General features: G+C 35.3%; 2 protein-coding genes across 2 annotated transcripts; one reads left to right on the forward strand and one right to left on the reverse strand.

Moving 5' to 3' along the window:
- Position 1: 1 nt before the first annotated feature.
- On the reverse strand, positions 2 to 15752 carry fbxo31 (F-box protein 31). Its single transcript, XM_056740290.1, has 9 exons — positions 15198 to 15752; positions 13243 to 13314; positions 9802 to 9878; positions 8344 to 8511; positions 8137 to 8211; positions 7935 to 8044; positions 5741 to 5894; positions 5258 to 5607; positions 2 to 2319 (listed from the first exon to the last, which is right to left on the reverse strand). Exons 1-9 carry the CDS (start codon positions 15586 to 15588, stop codon positions 2097 to 2099), a joined length of 1620 nt encoding a protein of 539 aa, XP_056596268.1. The 5' UTR covers positions 15589 to 15752; the 3' UTR covers positions 2 to 2096.
- Positions 15753 to 16858: 1106 nt separating this feature from the next.
- dynlrb2 (dynein light chain roadblock-type 2) lies at positions 16859 to 17710 on the forward strand. Its single transcript, XM_056740707.1, is given in 3 exon segments — positions 16859 to 16964; positions 17218 to 17385; positions 17478 to 17710. Coding segments are annotated over 3 exon segments (315 nt in total). The 3' UTR covers positions 17519 to 17710.
- The last annotated feature ends 985 nt before the right edge of the window (positions 17711 to 18695 follow it).

Raw genomic sequence — 18695 nt, forward strand, 5'->3', positions numbered from 1 at the left:
ATTGTTTTTATCTCCATTTTATTGAGAACAAACGAAGGCTAAAGCTGCAAACCTCCCTGAATTTGGCTGCATACTAGTCATGAATTTAAAACTGGCAAACATACATAGACAGCTTTTGACAATATTAACACATTGCCAATGAGGAATATGCTTTATCGAATTATTCTATATTCCTGTGGTTTGCTTTATAATTGTAAGAAAAAAAAATGTTAACACTGCCTGATTCTCGAATTACATTTATAATGGAGTTAACATATTTTCCATTTCAGTCAAAACATAAAGACCTCAAAAAACGGGACAAATAAGTTGGAGGCACAGTGTTTTGCTCAAAGCTACATCACAGTAGCGGCACGAAAGAAAGAATGATATAATAAATAATGGAGGGAAAGTCAAAATGAAATATCATTTGCAACCCATTGTACTTTTATAAAGCAACATATTTATGAATGAAAAAGTATATCAAGTTGGCTTTTCACCTGGAACCAGACCCAAACATGGTTTCTATTTTGGAGAGCAAATGTAGCCAATATAAGACAGGATTTTAACCCTCAAGAGCTTTTCGATATCGCACCTTTATCAATTAAAAAATTATTATTGCTTGAAACTTAAATATATGCGCTACGACTGGCAAAATTTTAGAAGGTCTGCTTACATAGAACATTAATCTAAAACAATTCCTCAATTGGTATTGGTTATCATTAACCAATAAGAGGTGTGTTCTTGGTGACATTATCAAAATATTAAAGACGTTTCTGAGGAAGACAAAGTGAATACATTTTAGGAAGACAAAATGTATATCTTCAGAAAAATGTGCACAAATTAATTTGACAAAAAACATTAGGTATGTGTTAAAGTACAACGGGGCAATTTATGGTGACTTTTTTTGTAATATTGAAGGAAAGATAGATAATACATGGGAATATCGGTGAAATAGCAGCCCACATAAACAACTCAAATCACAAATCAATTCAATTTAAAAAAAATTGAAATTGAAAAAGTCAATTGAATAAAATCAGTTGTACAACATCAGTACACGTAAACATATTCAAAGCTATGTGAATAATCCACTTGAAACAATTCTAGAGTTTGTAAACACAGGCGACATACTTAAAATTAGTATATGGTCTTATATACAATCGTCCCTAAAACAAAGGTGAAATATAATTATCAGTGTTTAAATATTTTTAACGCATTTATATTATATATTCAGTTTACATTATACTGGTTGATGATTTTCCAATGCAAGTAATGCTGCAGTCAAATACAAAAGTAGAGGAATCTTTCCTCGGATAAACATCTACGCTGCGTAGGGAAGAGCACTTGGAAGAGAGCAGCACAGCTAGATGAAAAGAATCGCAATGACAATGAAACAAATGTTTACACATGGGTGTAAAATGTGCTGACAACTTAGAGCAGACGCCAAGATCAAATTGATCCCAAAAATGAAGCCATTGTAAGCCAATAATATTGTTGTGGAATAACGTGTGAGCATTATAAATCAATTAAGAGTAATACTACGTTTACTCCTGACAGTGTTTTGAGATAAATTTACATTTATGCAAATGAGCAGTGATGATTAAGAAAACTTGGAATCGCTTAAGCAAAAATAAGTCTTTACTTAAAAATAAGGTATTTACTGTTCATTTGTTTTTTGTCAATGTGAATTCTTTCAAGATTACTACTTTTATGACAATACCAAAAAACTGAAAGAGCACTTGCATGTCACAATGTTTGTCAAATACAGTCTGGATTTTACAAATAATGTTCACAAGAAAAATAAATAACATATATTACATTGATTTAAAGATGACAAACGCAGCTAACGTAATCTAAAACTAATTCTAAAACACAAAACCACAGGATTCTGGGTATAGATGAAATCAGAGGCACACTCAGCTTGTTTCAGAGTACACGGGTGAATTTTCACATCATGGTATTCATCATCACCGTTTTCCGGTTACAAAAATAAATTAATTAAAAAGCTGATAAGAAAGGCTTAATATAATACAACCTTTATGTGCATGCCGCCGTAAACACACCTGTGCAGATGCAAGCAGGAGTGTGTGCGTGTCTGATGGTGGAAAAAATTAGTGCTATCAGGATGTCCATGACTGCATGTTGCGGAGCATTGCCTCGAAGCGCTCTATGTTGGGGGCCTGAGCGTGGGTCAGCTGATCCGTCAGGCGGCTGTAGAAGCTAAAGGATTTCAGCTCCAGCCAGATGAAGCCGAAACGGTCGTCGTCAAACAGGACGAACAAACCCGGTGTGCGCTCCGGGCTCGTGAAGCCGTGGCCGGCGATCAGGCCGGTTCCGTAAAAACTGAAATGTACAAACCTGGTTACTCATTTTTTATATTTTAGCATATCTGTTTAATATACATTTTTTTATAAACAACATCTATTATAAGACAGATTATGTAATATTACATATAATAAACATAAAAAGCATGAATGCATTTAAATAAAATAATATTGAGAGATGCACCGATATGTCCTTATTGGACGATAATTCCCTAACATTGGAAGCCGATAACCGATATATTGGCCGATAAACAGTATCTAAATATGAATATAAAATTCCCTTAGACTGAAACAAAAAGTAAAAAGAGGACAACTGCTTTTATTTGAAAACATTCACTCTAGAAGACAAGGTTACTATAAGTTCTCCTGTTTTTCCCCTGAAAATCATGTACCTAGTCCTAGCCTACTTTACACTAGTTAACGATTTTTTAACCTTCAAACTTTTCTGGTATATTTTTTATTTAATAAACAATTGATAGATTTTCATCCAGAGCAACCCAGAAAAATAATAGCCACATGTCTAACAGGTCTCAAGACACTAAGCATTCTGACAGCAGTGTGATTCACACAAAACGTATTTGTTCCTATAATTTACACATTCATAAATACGGTTTCTACATACTGTACCTATATCAACAATGTTCTGTTAATAGCAGTAGGTGAATGATCATGAGAGGAAATACAGTAGGTATCACTGTTCTTGATTTTAACTGAATAGCGCAGTTGAACAGCTTAACCAGAGGCATTGATTTAAAGAAATTTGGCTGTAATTTTAAATTCTGAATTTAGGAACCACATTCCCATTAAATTACCACAAATTGTACAAAACTGGATAATATGATTGATGTGCATTATTGTCATTATATATAATAATAAATGTAACTACATTTTAAATGTTGTGTTTTTATATTTTGTAGCGTTTCCATCATTTCCGGTTATATTAAAATTTTAATTAGTGGTGTATATTGGTTAAAATCTAAAACTAATCTAAACTAACATTTTCTCAGCAATAAAATGAAATAAGTTCAAGATGAGAAACTAAAATGATTAACTGAAAATTAATATAAACAAAAAATATATATATATTGAAAAATATACTTATAGCAATACAAAAATATCCAATAACAAATTAGTAAACTTTACAAAAGTCCTTAAAATTATACTAATATAAACATAAAAACTACAATAAAAACCAAAGATAATTCTAAATATTAATAAAACTAAATAAACTAAAAACAAAATTACACAACTCGAATTAAACATTTTAAATATACAGTATACAGCGGGGAAATAAGTATTTGACACATCAGCATTTTTATCAGTAAGGGGATTTCTAAGTGGGCTATTGACACAAAATTTCCACCAGATGTAGCAATCAAGCCAAATATTGAATTCATACAAAGAAAAATCAGAACATTTAAGTATACAAGTTCAGTCATAATAAATAAAGTGAAATGACACAGGGAATAAGTATTGAACACACTTTATTTAATACTTTGTAGAAAAGCCTTTGTTGGTGATTACAGCTTCTAGACACCTCTTGTATGGAGAGGCCAGTCGTCTGCATTGCTCTGGAGTGATTCTTGCCCATTCTTCCGCACAAATGGTCTTTAAATCTTGAAGGTTCCTTGGGCCTCTTTTATGAACTTTGATTTTCAGTTCTCTCCATAGATCTTCTATGGGATTTAGGTCAGGTGATTGACTAGGCCATTCAAAGCAGCTTGATTTTCTTTCTTTGAAACCACTTCATTGTGTCCTTGGCCTTGTGTTTGGGATCATTGTCTTGCTGAAATGTCCACCCTTTTCATTTTCAGCTTTCTGGTAGATGGCAGCAGATTTTTATCCAGAATGTCCCGGTACATTTCTCCATTCATCCTGCCTTCAATAATATGAAGTCTGCCAGAACCCCTTGATGAAAAGCAGGCCCAAACCATGATGCTTCCACCCCCAAATTTAACTGTTGGTATGGTGTTCTTGGGGTGGCGGACAGTGCCATTTCTTCTCCAAACATGGTGTGTAGAATGACTGCCAAAAAGTTAAATTTTGCTTTCATCTGACCATACTATAGTCTCCCTATAATCCACAGGCTTCTCCAAATGCTCTTTCGCAAACTTTAACCGAGCCTCAACATGCTGTTTGTTCAGCAATGGAGTCTTGCGTGCATGGATGCCATGTCGGTTCAGCGCATTGCTTATAGTTTTCTTTGAAACAACAGTACCTGCTGATGCATGGTCTTCCTGAAGTTCTGCCCGAGTGGTTCTTGGCTCTTGGAGAACTCTCCTGATTATTCTTTGGACTCCTTGGACAGGGATCTTACGTGGAGCACCTGACCGTGGCCGGTTTATGGTGAAATGATGCTCTTTCCATTTCCGGATAATGGCCCCAACAGTGCTCACAGGAACATTCAGCATTCTGGAAATGCGCCTATAACCATTCCCATCAAAATGCTTTTCAACGATGAGATTACAAAGATCTACAGAGTTCTTTGCTTTTACCCATCATGAACTTTTTCTTGTGTGCCTCCTAGGTAATGAGAAGCCTTTATAGGCCATCAATTAGGACTGATAGGGGGCAGGGTTTCTCTCTCAATACTGACAGATTTCAGGTGATCTCCTGCCTTTCTATGCCATTTTGCACCTTGTTACCTTCATGTGTTCAATAGATATTCCCTGCGTCATTTCACTTTATTTATTATGACTGAACTTGTATACTTAAATGTTCTGATTTCTTTGTATGATTTCAATATTTGGCTTGATTGCTACATCTGGTGGAAATTTTGTGTCAATAGCCCACTTAGAAATCCCCTTACTGATAAAAATGCTGATGTGTCAAATACTTATTTTCCCCGCTGTATATACAGTGTATAAATATATATTTATCCTTTTACTATTCTGTAGTCCTCTACTCAATAGTTATTAATGTTCATCACAGAAATATAATAACACTGGCACACTCACCACATCTTACAGGTTCGAGGGTACACTTCATTACGTGCCATGACTCCCAGAGGAAGTACAAATGGTTGTGTTTGAGGTGTGTCACTGCACTCAGCAGCTACTTCCCCGGCACTCTCCTCTCCATCAGGGGGAGCTGAATCTGAGCCCCCTTCTTCCTGAGGCGGGCTCGCCTCTGCACCCTCTGGCGGAGCGTCCCGGTCCTGTAAACCCCTCTGGGCCTCCACGTGCACCCCCATCACCAGGCGTGAGAGCTCGTCCATGTTCCTCTGGTGCTCCAGGTCTGGCAGACGTAGCGGGCGATTCAGGTCTATTTCTAAGGTCAGCTGACCTGCCGGGACGTTAGGATCACCCTATAAAAGTCAGAAAAAAATTAGAACAATGTATATGAAATAGTTCAAAGTTTACAATAAAAATTTAGGATTGAAGATGTTAAATCTGTTATTTTATATCTTTACGGTGATTTTTTTTTACAATATTACTTACAGTAAGCTTAGTGGCTTTGGCCTTAGAATCATGGAAGCTTAGCATTATAATCTCCAGGCCGTGACTTCCATACGTCCCTTTAAAGAGACCCGGCTGTAGGAGATCTGAGGGGAGGTACGGGGGCAGATAAATCCGCCGATACGTCAGGCAATTACTAAAACCAGAAAACAACATTCAAAAACATAAAAGTTCAGTTGCTTGTCAGTAGCGTGGTGCAAGTCTCAAAAAAGATTTCATGTTAGCAGGTTGCTAATTTAATTCTGTGATTAACATAATGCACAATGATGACACATTCGGTTAAGAAGCCCATTTGAATGTGTTTTACATACTTTTTAGTAGGGGTGTAACGATACACTCAGCTCACGATTCGATACATATCTCGATGCTGGGTTCACGATACGATACACATCTCGATATTTTGAACAAAATGAAAAAATGAAACTGAAATACAAATAACATTTATTTTCAAAATATTAACAATTTAGTAACTTTTTTGTTGTACATACAATTTAATAAAGAATTTTTAACATTTTAAGGCTTAACTGTAATTAGAATTAAGATCAGTGTCAATTTGGACAGCAAATTTTGATTTAGTTTTAGTCTTTTGACTAAAATGCAATTTAGTTTAAGTCATCCCATTTTATCATAGTCTAGTTAATAGTCCTTTTTTGTCTACTTTTAGTCAACAAAATCTACATTACATAGGTCTACTATAATCTATCTGGATTAACATTTAATTGGTGTAATTAAATGTTCTATACAAAAATGTAACTGTTTTGACATAATTTACTTTACCTTAGAATTAAATTAAACCAGGTCATTGCCTTTATTTTTCAGAAAAGTTCAGTAACTACTGGATTTTCATTGTCGCAACACAAACTCATTAGACCATGAACGACATGTACTTGTTCATTCAGTCCCAATTTGACTCAATTGACTCGTTCGTGAAGGGCGTATTCATTCAGTACGTTCAACCAATGAAACGCTCTGATAGAGCACACACTCAAACGCCATTGGCTGATGTCTTTGCACGGTCTTTGCTTGAGACGGTAATGAATGAGAAATATCTAATCTTTCAAAAAGGCAAATTACTTAAACTGTATTACATTTCTTCAATTATGCAAATCACATACTTTTTTTAGCATGTCATTCAATCTTTTAATATACAGTACGACTCACTTCATCACTTCTCTGATCGGAACAGTGCTGGTGTCTTTTGGCTTACTTTATGTTGAATATCACGGTATGCAACAGCTCAGAGTGGCGGATAAATGAACATTGGCATATGAACACGTTTGTGCCTGACTTTGTAATGAGTTTCGTGGTGACTCGCTTGCAGTCACGCTTCAAATTCGCTGTGTTTTACCAGCGATTTTGAAGGAAAGTAAGACGCTCTTTAAAGAATCTGAAGAGACAGATTGTGTCTTCTTTCAGAGACCCTTCTCTCTATCGAATATTGTGAGATAAGTACACGTGACGTGCTGGCGCAGAGTAGTGTAGCGTCTTGACCGCTCAACGAATAGAATTAAACATATCGTAAAATATCGCCATCTATCCACAATGCGCAATCGTAACATTTTTGTATTGCGAAATTTCGAAATACAATATATCGTTACACCCCTACTTTTTAGTATAAAAAATAAAATATTTAAAACTGACATTTTTTTTAACTCAACCACTATCCTAAACCCATCATAATGCATTCTGGGATAGCATTGTCTGCATCATAATGTCGCAATTTAAGAATGTGCATATAATAGGAAATGCAGTATAGGTACACAGCTCAATTGGTTTTGTTTGTTTGGAGTTTTCAATGTTTATGTTTTCTCTGTAGACAGATTCAGCAGCAAAAGATAAACAAACATTATTTGGCACGAACTTCAAATTCATTAGGCATCAGCTAAGATTAAGCTTTAAGTCATTTCAACTGATTGTTTTAAAAACTGACCAGTGATGAATTGCTGTAACTTCTAAAAATAAGTTGAAATTGCTTATTTGGATTAGTTGAATTAATGTAAAAAAAATTGGTACTTAAACATTTACAGTATTGCCACCAAAAAATGTAGTGTAGAGAATATTTCAGTTGACTGATTTGGTTAGCTTTTACTTGTAAATATGAAGTAATCAAAACCTATAATAAAGACATGAATTACACAAATAATTATATAATTTGACTGTTCATGAGAAGACTCACTCATATTGGCTGGTGTAAATGAACTTCATGAGGATCAACTCCTGCATGTGCTCGTGAAAAATATCCTCCAATGTTCTTCCCCATTCCTCCTCTAACCATGTCCTGAACTCCTACATACAGAAGACCTGGAGCTCAGTGTGCATCCAAACTTTGCTTTGCCATCTATAAAGGACTGAAATGCAAATCGTTCGGAAGTTTCTACCTCTTGTCTGCCCCCAGGCATACGATGGTGGTCTGTCTGGTTGCACTTGGTGGAAAACTCATCTTTTTTCACAGTCTGAGGAACAAAATTTGCAATCTATTGAATTACTTCTCCAAGTCTCTTTGGATAAAAGTGTCTGTTAAATGACATTAAGGCAGAAAGCAGACGTCAAGTCATGATGTTGACTAAAGTATAGGTTTCATTTACCTGAATATCTCCTTTATGAGGGCCTTTGTGACCGTACATACATTCTACCGTGGCTTTGTTTTTCTCCCACATGTGGATGCGGAAAAGGGGCCGTCTGCGCATTGGGTCCTCCACACGGGGGTCATGGGGTGGGAGATACATCCAGCCTATGATGAACAGCCCGTCGACCTAAAAGGTTTTTATCAGAAGATGGAACGATTGAAACAATGAAATTATCAAATGTTGGTATCTGCGATACATATATTGTATTATAAACATATTTTATATAAAGCTGCACTCAGTAACGTATTTGTGACCAAAAATCAGTATTCCAAACAGTCTTCTTATCTTACCCTTATTTGTAATTATAAGCTTCAATAATGATGTATAAGTTGAGATGTCTGATATGATTTTGGTGTCCTTTAACCTCGTAAATTCACCTGCAATTCTATGTTTCAACCACAGATGGCGATAAAAACAAAGTTTACGGATTACAGCAGCTATTTGTAACTGAAAAAAAGATACATGATGATACACAAACAGATGTTGGGTAAATATTAATTTGTGTACTATCAGTACAATTTTGTAGGCAAGATTATGGGTATACAATAAAAATCATGCAGTACTATGTTGAAAGCTACGTGTCAAAAATATCTGAATAGCCAACTGTCATGTGAACGTTTCATATGTACAACATGAATGAAAAACGTTTTGTGATGTTTTTTCATCAATTTAACTGTACAAAAATTGTGAATGTAATTTGATTAAATCATTTTTGTCAATAAAAAGAATATACAAGTATGAATATTTGGCTAGCGCAACCTTTGCAAAGTATTTTGTGTGTAATGTAATCTAATCATGTTTCAAAAACGTTTATTTATTTTATATTATGTCATGACACTCAATATGCAAATACACAATGATATCTTGAGGTTGCTACCAATGTGAGTACATATTCTTTAATCATCAGTGCTATATAAATGGCTCATTCATTCTCTCATTCATTAGCACAGAACTTTTTTCAAGTGAATTTTAAAGGAAAAATTAATCTCATAATCAAAATTGTGCTATTTTTTACCCACCCACACGACATTTAACGTGTTTTAAGACCTCCCAGCTCCTTCAAAAGACAAATAAAGAATATTTAGGTGACATCCGAGAGATTTCCATGCCTCCTCCAGACATCATGGTTATAGTATCTTCACACTGTATATCTGCACTTGCTAATTGCACTTCTGGTTAGACCTAAACTACATTTCGTTACACTGTACTTGTATATGTGTAATGACAATAAAGTTGAATCTAATCTAATCTAATCTAATTTGTGTTCCGAAGACGCCGGAACACGTCTTAAAACATGTTGTGCATCATGTGGTTGAGTTAAAAATAACCAAATTTTGATTTTGAGATGAACTTTTCCTTTCAATGATTGAAGACTATAATGAATCAGTAGCTTTTGTTAATAATGCAGGATCTTACCACCACATTCAATAATCCTCCATATGGGCCAATATCAGGCTGCCAGAGACCAAGGATGTGTCTGTATGGATGTAGCACTGAAAAACACATAAAATATATGCATTTAAAATGCTAAGGCACAGCAACCCCAGAAAAATAAAACGTAATATATCACACACACATGCAAGACACACAGCCGTGCACTGCGCTCGACAAAAAGTTGCTCTCGTGCTTCTCCCAGAACGGATTTTTCAAGTCCTGCCAAAAATATAACGATTCATCCCAATCTGCAGACTATTCGTTAGTATGCCAGACTACATGAATAGTATGAGATTAGGATGCACAATTAAAAAAAAATTACAATTAATTTGTTTGCTGATAAGAGACATTTGTGACTAAATTCGATAACATTTCACAAAAAAATGACGGATAAACTGATAGCAAATTGCAAAAAATAGATTTTAAGGTTTAAATGCTCAGAATAAAATTCTAACATAAAAATTAACCAGGGCTGTTCAACGATTAATTGCGATTTATTGCATCCAGAATAAAAGTGACGTAATATATGTCTATGTACTGTAAACAATGTTTTGTATTTATAAACACATACATACCGTATACATGCATATATTTAAGAAAAATAGAAACTATAAAACTGAATAAGTTTATACAATTTAAATGAAATATATACATGTAAATATTTCCTAAATATATATACCGGTTTAAGTGTATGTGTGTGTTTTAAAAACAAAAGAAATATGCACATTACACAGACGTATATTATGTTAACACAAAGGTTGAGAAATATGTAGTTGACAAAATATGCCTTTGGTGTGACAGCAAAAATCTAGAAAACAAACTGTTTATTATATATAATTTTACTATGCATCATTATTCATACTGATTAAATAGCACAAGAGAGATTTATCTTAATTGTTAATTTTTACATTTTTTTTGCTATCACATCATAGGACACATCCAGTTTATTTGTCAACTACCCAAATATCGATCACAAATATTTGATAATACAGCAGCGTTTTATTTAATGGTTAGAAATATGATGACTGAAATGTGTCCAATATTAAAACACATATGACAGGGATGAGTAGGAACTTTTGACTCATTGTGATAAAATAAGACCCCTTAAATGTGAAACTGTCTGAGATCAGCAGCTGAGCATCTCCGACCGGCACCTTTCACAGGCAGCGATGTGATTCGTCCACCACACGCGCATACAGTACATACAGTGTTTGTACAAGTCCCGATAGTCCATATGCTCATAATCGGGGAGTAGCTTTATAAAGCGCCCTGACTTCACCTGCGTGTTCACACCTGGAGAGGTACACAGGTGGGTGTGCCACAGGAAGAGAAGAGTGGCAAAACAGCACAACAGCTGACCACACAAACGTGGATTTACACTGCATGTCCTGCTGTCAATTGTCAAGAACTACAAACAGTAGGGGTGTAAACATTCTAGAATACCCTTTAAAACAACTAAATTAACAAAGAACCCTTGAAATGGTGCATTGCATAATGAATAATTTAACAAAAATAGGACACTAGCATTATTAGTTTGCCTTTGTTTGTTTAAAACGATGATATAACTTCCTGTACGTAATTCAAATAAAACAAACCAGACAAAAGTTTTCAATCAGAAAGTGTCACAGAGAGCTAATGTGAAGGTGAAAAATGGTATCAATGGCGATCAAAGCGATAGTTCACCCAAAAGTATCATTCTGTCAGCAGTTACCCACCTTCATTGTTGTTTTACCAGTGTGACTTTTCATATTCCTGTTTTGGTTACTTTCTTTTAGGGTTGTCAAGGTTCCATTAACATATCTTACGATACTATGCTTTATGAAACATCACGATACCAAGTAGTATTGGAATGCTGTGTCATGCTCATAAATAAAATCTACTAAATAGACCAAAATTCCTTACTACACAGATCTAAATGAAACATGTTGTATTTAGTGAACTGTATTATACAGCACATTACAATATTTGTAGTATTAACAGTAGTAATTGGACAAAGTTCATTGTAGTAAATAAAAACAATTATTACACTGGAACTAATTCAATCAATGTGCGACAAATTGCATTTATAACAATGCTTATAAACGAAAATGTTAGGCTTACTTTAAATGTGATAAAAAATAAACAAACAAACAAAATACCTTAGCTTTGTATGCTGTGGTAGGTTATATGAGACCAGTTTTACTGAGCTTATGCTTTTTGTTGTCATCATGTTGTTCCACATGCTTCCATTGTTTCCCTCATTTGTAAGTTGCTCCGGATAAAAGCGTCTAGTAAATGACTAAATGTAAATGTAAAATGACCAGTAGGTAGCGTCAATTTATTTGTGACAAACCAACTCATTCAAAACAGCTGATTCATTTAAAAACGAAGCAAGCACTGAATCATTATCTTGTCCAAGTCGTTCAAAACACGGATTCTTTTAGGAGAGAAACACTGCAAAAAGACAGATGAGAGTGTTCAAATGAACGTTAATGTGCCTATGCGACATTAGTTACGGCACTAAGATTTAAAAACAGAGCGGCATCACAGGAATTTTGAAGCTTTTTTACCGTAGCGGCGGTACACTGTGCAACCACACTTTCTTTACTGTAATGAAAAGTTTTGAAAAAGAATGAAAAAGTTTCGAAATGTAATAAAAAATAAGGCATAAAAAGGTCTCATTAAAAGTGTCTTTGAGAGCCTTTAGGTTTAAAAGCGTAAAAGCTTCATACATTGACAACCAGCAGTCTTCACAATAACTCATGTTGTGTTCCATAAAAAAAGTTTTCCTGGCTAAAAACAAAGGCGAGAAAATAATGACAGAATTTTAGGGTATTTTAGGAAATGAAGTAAGCCAAAGGTGTTCCCCTCTTCCACGATATCGAAACCAAATAAGAGCATTGGATGGGTGTTTTTCAACCACTTCACTTGATTTGTTGACAACGAGTGGGCAGCTCCTTGTTGGGTGAGTGTTTCCAGAAGCTAAAAGAACGTCCACACATTTGATCCTTTACGTCTGTTTTGAGCCAGACGCACAATAGTCAAATATGAAGAAGTTAACGAACATTAAGGGAGAGAGATTGTATGCAGGTTATAGAGTTTTCTTGTAACCAAAATTAAATTGTAGACTTAACTATTTACGCAAGTCAATAAAGGTGATTTATTATTACATTTAAGTATGAGGTCAAATAAAAAAGAATATTATCTCTAATCTCAAGCATATACAGTACAGGTGTACATGATGATTAACAGATGTAATTTTTAAATGTTGTCTGATTTTATTGGTTGGTTGAATAAATACCCATCCTGTTTGAAAACTGTCATTTTTTTTTTAAAACCGTCGAGAAATATAGTTGCACAGAAAAACACACTTCACTTCAATTCAATTCAGAGGGAATGACACGATCAGTGACTTTGTGGTTACTGTAACTTAAAATGACTTACTTTTAACATAAAGCTCTCGGCTTGACATACCCACAATCTCCATCTTCCGCAGGTCATCTTTCATACCGAATTCTAAAAGAAGACAAAAAAAGTGACAAACGGTAGCTAGACAATACAGACCAAAAAATATCTTACATTTAAACAACTTTAAAACACATGCACTGGTCCATTTTATTTACAGCTGCGCATCTTATACAAACGCCTCAGATTTTGCCCAGATTTTCAGTCTGGACTTGTTACAGAAAGTCTGTCCCAGTCTACAGATTTTATCAGTTAAGAGTGTCTCTATCTGAAACTTAAAAAAGTCTGCAAGTGTATGATGTCTAGTTAAAAAAAATCTGTTCAGATTTTAGAAGTCCTGTGATGTTTTCCAGCCATAAAATACAGCTGCAAAAATAAATTATGACATCACAACACCATGCCATCACCAACAAAGTTTATATAGTCTTCAGATTACAGTAATTTTATAAAGTACAGTATATATATAAAACTTTATATATAAAAAAACATATTTGGGTCATTATATTACAGTGTGGTACTGTTTTTGAGTAGGGGGGTGAAAAAAATAATTGTAGAAACTGCTGGGGTGGGTTTTCATGTAGGCCTACTTGGATTAGACATGGACCGAATATCAGTTTCAAGGTATTCCGAGGTTTGAAAGGGTCAAGGATTCAAAACCACAGACAAATTTCTGTGATACCGTTTCTAAGGTTTGAGCTGTGTTTACGCAAAAATACATAATTAAGTCATGTAATGCAATGTTTGATGTCTAGGCCTAATTTATGGACTATGACCATTTTTTTGAAAGAGAATTATAATTTAAGGCTTTATTTTTACTCGACATATATTATATGTTCTATGAATGTTGGTTAAAAATGTATTTGTGTCCAGTTGAAAAGTTGTTGTTTGTATACGCAGATATTTGAAAATTACAGACTTTAAGTGTTGTAATTAAAATACCATGAAACCGTGGCAGGTTTGCGAAAGGTTATCATATCGTCAAACTAGAATACCGGCCCATGCCTAATTTGCATACAAAGACCCTATATGCTGTTTAGGGGATCTGTTACTGTTAAATATTTCAGTGCAGGACAAAGTGGTTTCATCGAACACACGAACCTGGCCCGAAGTTATCTTCTGGTTTGCATTTGGTTATTATATAAAAATATATTTTAAACTTAGTTTCTATTAATAACACAAATTAACTTAAATTAATGTTTTATTGTATATTATGAATCCTACGAATCCTCAACAGTTATGGATAAGTTGAGGAGGTCTACCGGAAGTTACGTTTGGGCCACATAACGTTTGTATTGTTGCCACTGAAACGTCTATTAAATATATATATTACATGCTGGAAATGATACTTTCCAATTCTCTGATGTTAAAAGTATTATTATTCTAAGGTTATATTGACTATGTCATATTTTCTCAACAAATCCTCTTTATTAAAACGAGGACACATTTGGCCATGTTAAACAGATGGTTAAACAGATGGTCGTTGTGTATTAACTGTGGGAATTATGATAAAAAGCTGACCCCCACTCACAAGGTCACTAAAATGTATTTGAGCAAATTTAAACAGGTTGCCACGTATCAACAGCTTGAATTAACAATACGAATCTCCCAATCTCATGCATATGCAATACAACTTGTGTTCAGGAGTTACTTATTCAATTGATTGTTATTAATTCACCTGCAACATTCACCAAAACGCAACTGTTTTCAGAACCTAGTAAGCTATACCACATTGACAGCCGTTTTAAATTCGGGTGCCGATGTTGCCCATATTGTTATATATATAGGAGCTGTCAACGCACACACGGACTCGCGCAGCTTTTTGTCCTCCTTTAAATCCATTTATATACATTTCTGTAAATATATTATATACGGTTCATTGTCCTATACTGACTGTATAAGGCACTAATGTAAACACAGACATGGCATGTCATTACCCTCTGTACATCTCCTCCTCCAGATTGTTTCCGTATTCATGATCTGCCTGAATTTCCGGCACACCAGCGCCAGATTCGGCAGCGACGTGCCCGGTAAAGACGAGAAGATCTCCACTAAAATCTCCGGGGGCAAATCCAGCAGCGATTGCGGATGAGGCGGCCCCGCAGAGGCCTCGTGTCCACCGCTAGGCCCCGCACCGCGGGTCTTATGACAGCTGCTCCCATCGAGGTCGTCTTTTAGTTTGCCCACGACCCTCTCGTCTTCCTCATCGTCCATGTCCATCTCCGAGTCGCTCTCTCGGTCCGCCTGGCTTTGCCTTTGCCGCCGCCTGCACCGGCGAGACTGACCCACTCCACATAGCCTGGCACACACCGCCATCCGTAGCAACATTACATCATCATCGTAGACCGCTGTGACACCTGCAGTGCTCCTCTGTGGCGCGCATTACGTGACCGGGCGTCTACTCGTGATGTAACCACGTGACGCCATTTGGCCGCCATGTACGTTTGGCGTAACCCTTGCGGAAGACCACGAATCGGTACATATTCGTGTGATAGATTGTGTCAGGTGTTACTTCTGGCAGCAGAATATGTAAACTATGTAAAAAACACATTTTAAACCTTAAAATATATATTTTGACGTTTTATTTTTGTCTCAAACACCGCCCCCCTGAGGTCATCTGTTGGTCACTTGTGTAATTGCAACCAAAAGGTGCTAGGAAATACCAATATATTTAAATAACGTGAAATTGACTATATTTTAAAGGACAATGAACAAGTAACCTTATAAAATAATTAATCGGATAGATATTAAACACACATGATATGTTTTAAAATAAGCTTGTATTAGCTTAATAGGTCATGGCGGAAACAATTAATAAAATGCTAAATATATCAATCAAAATCGTGTAAAATGTCATGAAATGTTTTTCCAAACCATATCCACTCTTGCCTGTTTTTATTTTTTTCTAAATCATAATGACTAGGTGTTTCACTTTAACAAGTATATTTGGGAGCATAAACAAAATGGATGAAAAAAGTCTAAATAATTTAAATACCACTTTGTTACATCTGGTTACTGCAAAACAATAACATAAAACATTTGAATACGCTAAATATGTACACTGAAGTTGTATAAACATATTATTTCCTATAGGGGGCGGTTGTTGGCTCCCTTTGTCTCACTAAATTGTAATTGTCCTTAAACTCTGCAGATGCTCGTTTTTTTATTCAATATAATTGTTTATTTATGTATAAAATAGATTAAAGCCGTTGTACAATTATCAGAACATGGCAAGACCAACGGGACTTTTAATTTGTATATATTCACGTTTGCGATGAGATACGTAACACTAATCCTCTAGACTAATTTAGCATCTTTCTGACATTTTATTTAACCGCAAGAATAATTCATAGAAAAAATATCATAACACAATTAACTTGTTTGCTTTTTCAATCTTGTATCTGTTAATCGCACTGTTGCAAAAAATATGTACTTCCGTTTCCATAGCAACCGGAACTCTTTTTTTTTAGCAACGGGAATTCACGACAGAAGTGGTCTCTGCTTTGCGTCATGGTATTTACTTCAATTACATCTATTTTTAAAGTTTCCGTACAAAATGTAGTTCTTGTTTATTTTTATTGTTATCATTGTTATCATCATGTCTGCTTGTCTTAATGCTGTTTTCCAGGCTGAAGTCGAGGACACTTTATAGAGAATTCAGAGCCATACGGGTGTTATTGGCACAATAGTCGTTAACGCAGAAGGTATACTGTATTTACTATGGTTTACTGTAGGGATACTAGCTCACTACCCTCATATTTGTAGTGTAGGCTTTAGTTTTGTTGTGTTTTGCTTTCTGTTGTGTTTAGTTATTCATAACAAATACAATAACTTATACACACCCAATAAAAATCTACCACAGAGAACTGTAGTTACTAAGCTTTTCAGGATGTGCACATTCAGATTGATCTACCTGATTTGAATATATGTTTGTTTGGATTTGTAATGTGTTTTAAGGTATTCCCATCAGAACTACACTGGACAACTCGACCACAGTGCAGTATGCAGGACTGCTGCATCAGCTGACTGTGAAAGCCAGGAGTACAGTCAGAGACATATACCCTCAGAATGACCTGACATTTCTGCACATCAGATCCAAGAAACATGAGATCATGGTGGCGCCAGGTAGGTCTCCTCATTATCAGATGGCTCTAGCTTTTCAGTCTTACTGTTTAAAACATATGAAGCTCCCACCTTTCTCCTGTTTTTTCTCACAGATAAAGAATACCTGTTGATTGTCATCCAGAGCCCAAATTAACAGTTAATTGCAATGAAAAAAGAACACACCGTTTTGATCTCATGTGGATACTAAATGTGAAATTCTTTGAACATGGTCCTGAACATTTTCTGTTGTTTTTCTTTGTCTGGTGTATACAACGTTTAAAATAATAAACCACAACATTGCTGTTATTAAATTATTTGCACAATAAAGATTGATTTTCCAATGTCATTGAGTCATATAATGTTAGGGATATAATATTTTTATATGATACAAAACTTAAAAACGTTAGTTTATGAATTAAATCAAATGACAAGTGACTTGAATTGTCTAGTTTTGAAATCTAGTTGCATTCATATAACTGAATTAAATTGAAATTGGTTATTTTGATGAGTTAAAGTAATGGAAAACATGTATTAACATGACTTATGAGCACAACATTTTTATGGTGTACTTACACAAATGATTCATGCCGTTTGATGGTGTGATTGATTTGTTTTTTACAATATGGCTGAGTTTGTTGTTTTCCCAGGAAAAGCTGTTTTCCCAGCTTTCCTGTAGCTCGGTGGTAAGAGCATTGCGTTAACAACGCAAGGTTGTGGGTTCGATCCATGTAGGTCGCTTTGGATAAAAGCTTCTGCCAAATGCCTAAATGTAAATGTAAAATGGTAATGTAAATATGCACGCTGCATATGCAAGTGTAATTCGTATAATGTCCAACAGAGAGCAGTATCTCATTCAGAATCTGCAGATGCACAACCTGTTTGGTTTCTTTCAAAAATGCTGCTTTAACAAGTTGTGACTGTCTGCAGCAATCTGGTTTATTATGCACTTTTGTTAGCACCAGGGTAATTGGGCGTGTATGCGTTTGCCTGTTGTTAAACCGATTTTTTCCATAAGCAAATTAAAACACACACATTTAATACAGTAGAAAAATGCTGCATGGATAAATAAGATGTCTGGTTCAGTTTGGCCAGTGTGTTTCATACAGAATGCTGAAATGACACAACCCCCATAACCTTTGAATGAGTTCATGCTATTGAGCTGATTTGCTTGTTGTTTTGTTTTTTCAGTGGCCCGTGTGTATTTGCCTGCGGGTGAATGTTGTCTTTTGAAAGGAACAATGTAGCCAGAACATTTGTGCCCTAATTATTCTTTTCCTCTTCTGCCTCAAGCTTCTTCTGGTATCTGGATCTGGCACATGTTAAATTGATGA

This window comes from Triplophysa dalaica, chromosome 24, assembly GCF_015846415.1.
Source record: "Triplophysa dalaica isolate WHDGS20190420 chromosome 24, ASM1584641v1, whole genome shotgun sequence".
NCBI lineage: Eukaryota > Metazoa > Chordata > Actinopteri > Cypriniformes > Nemacheilidae > Triplophysa > Triplophysa dalaica.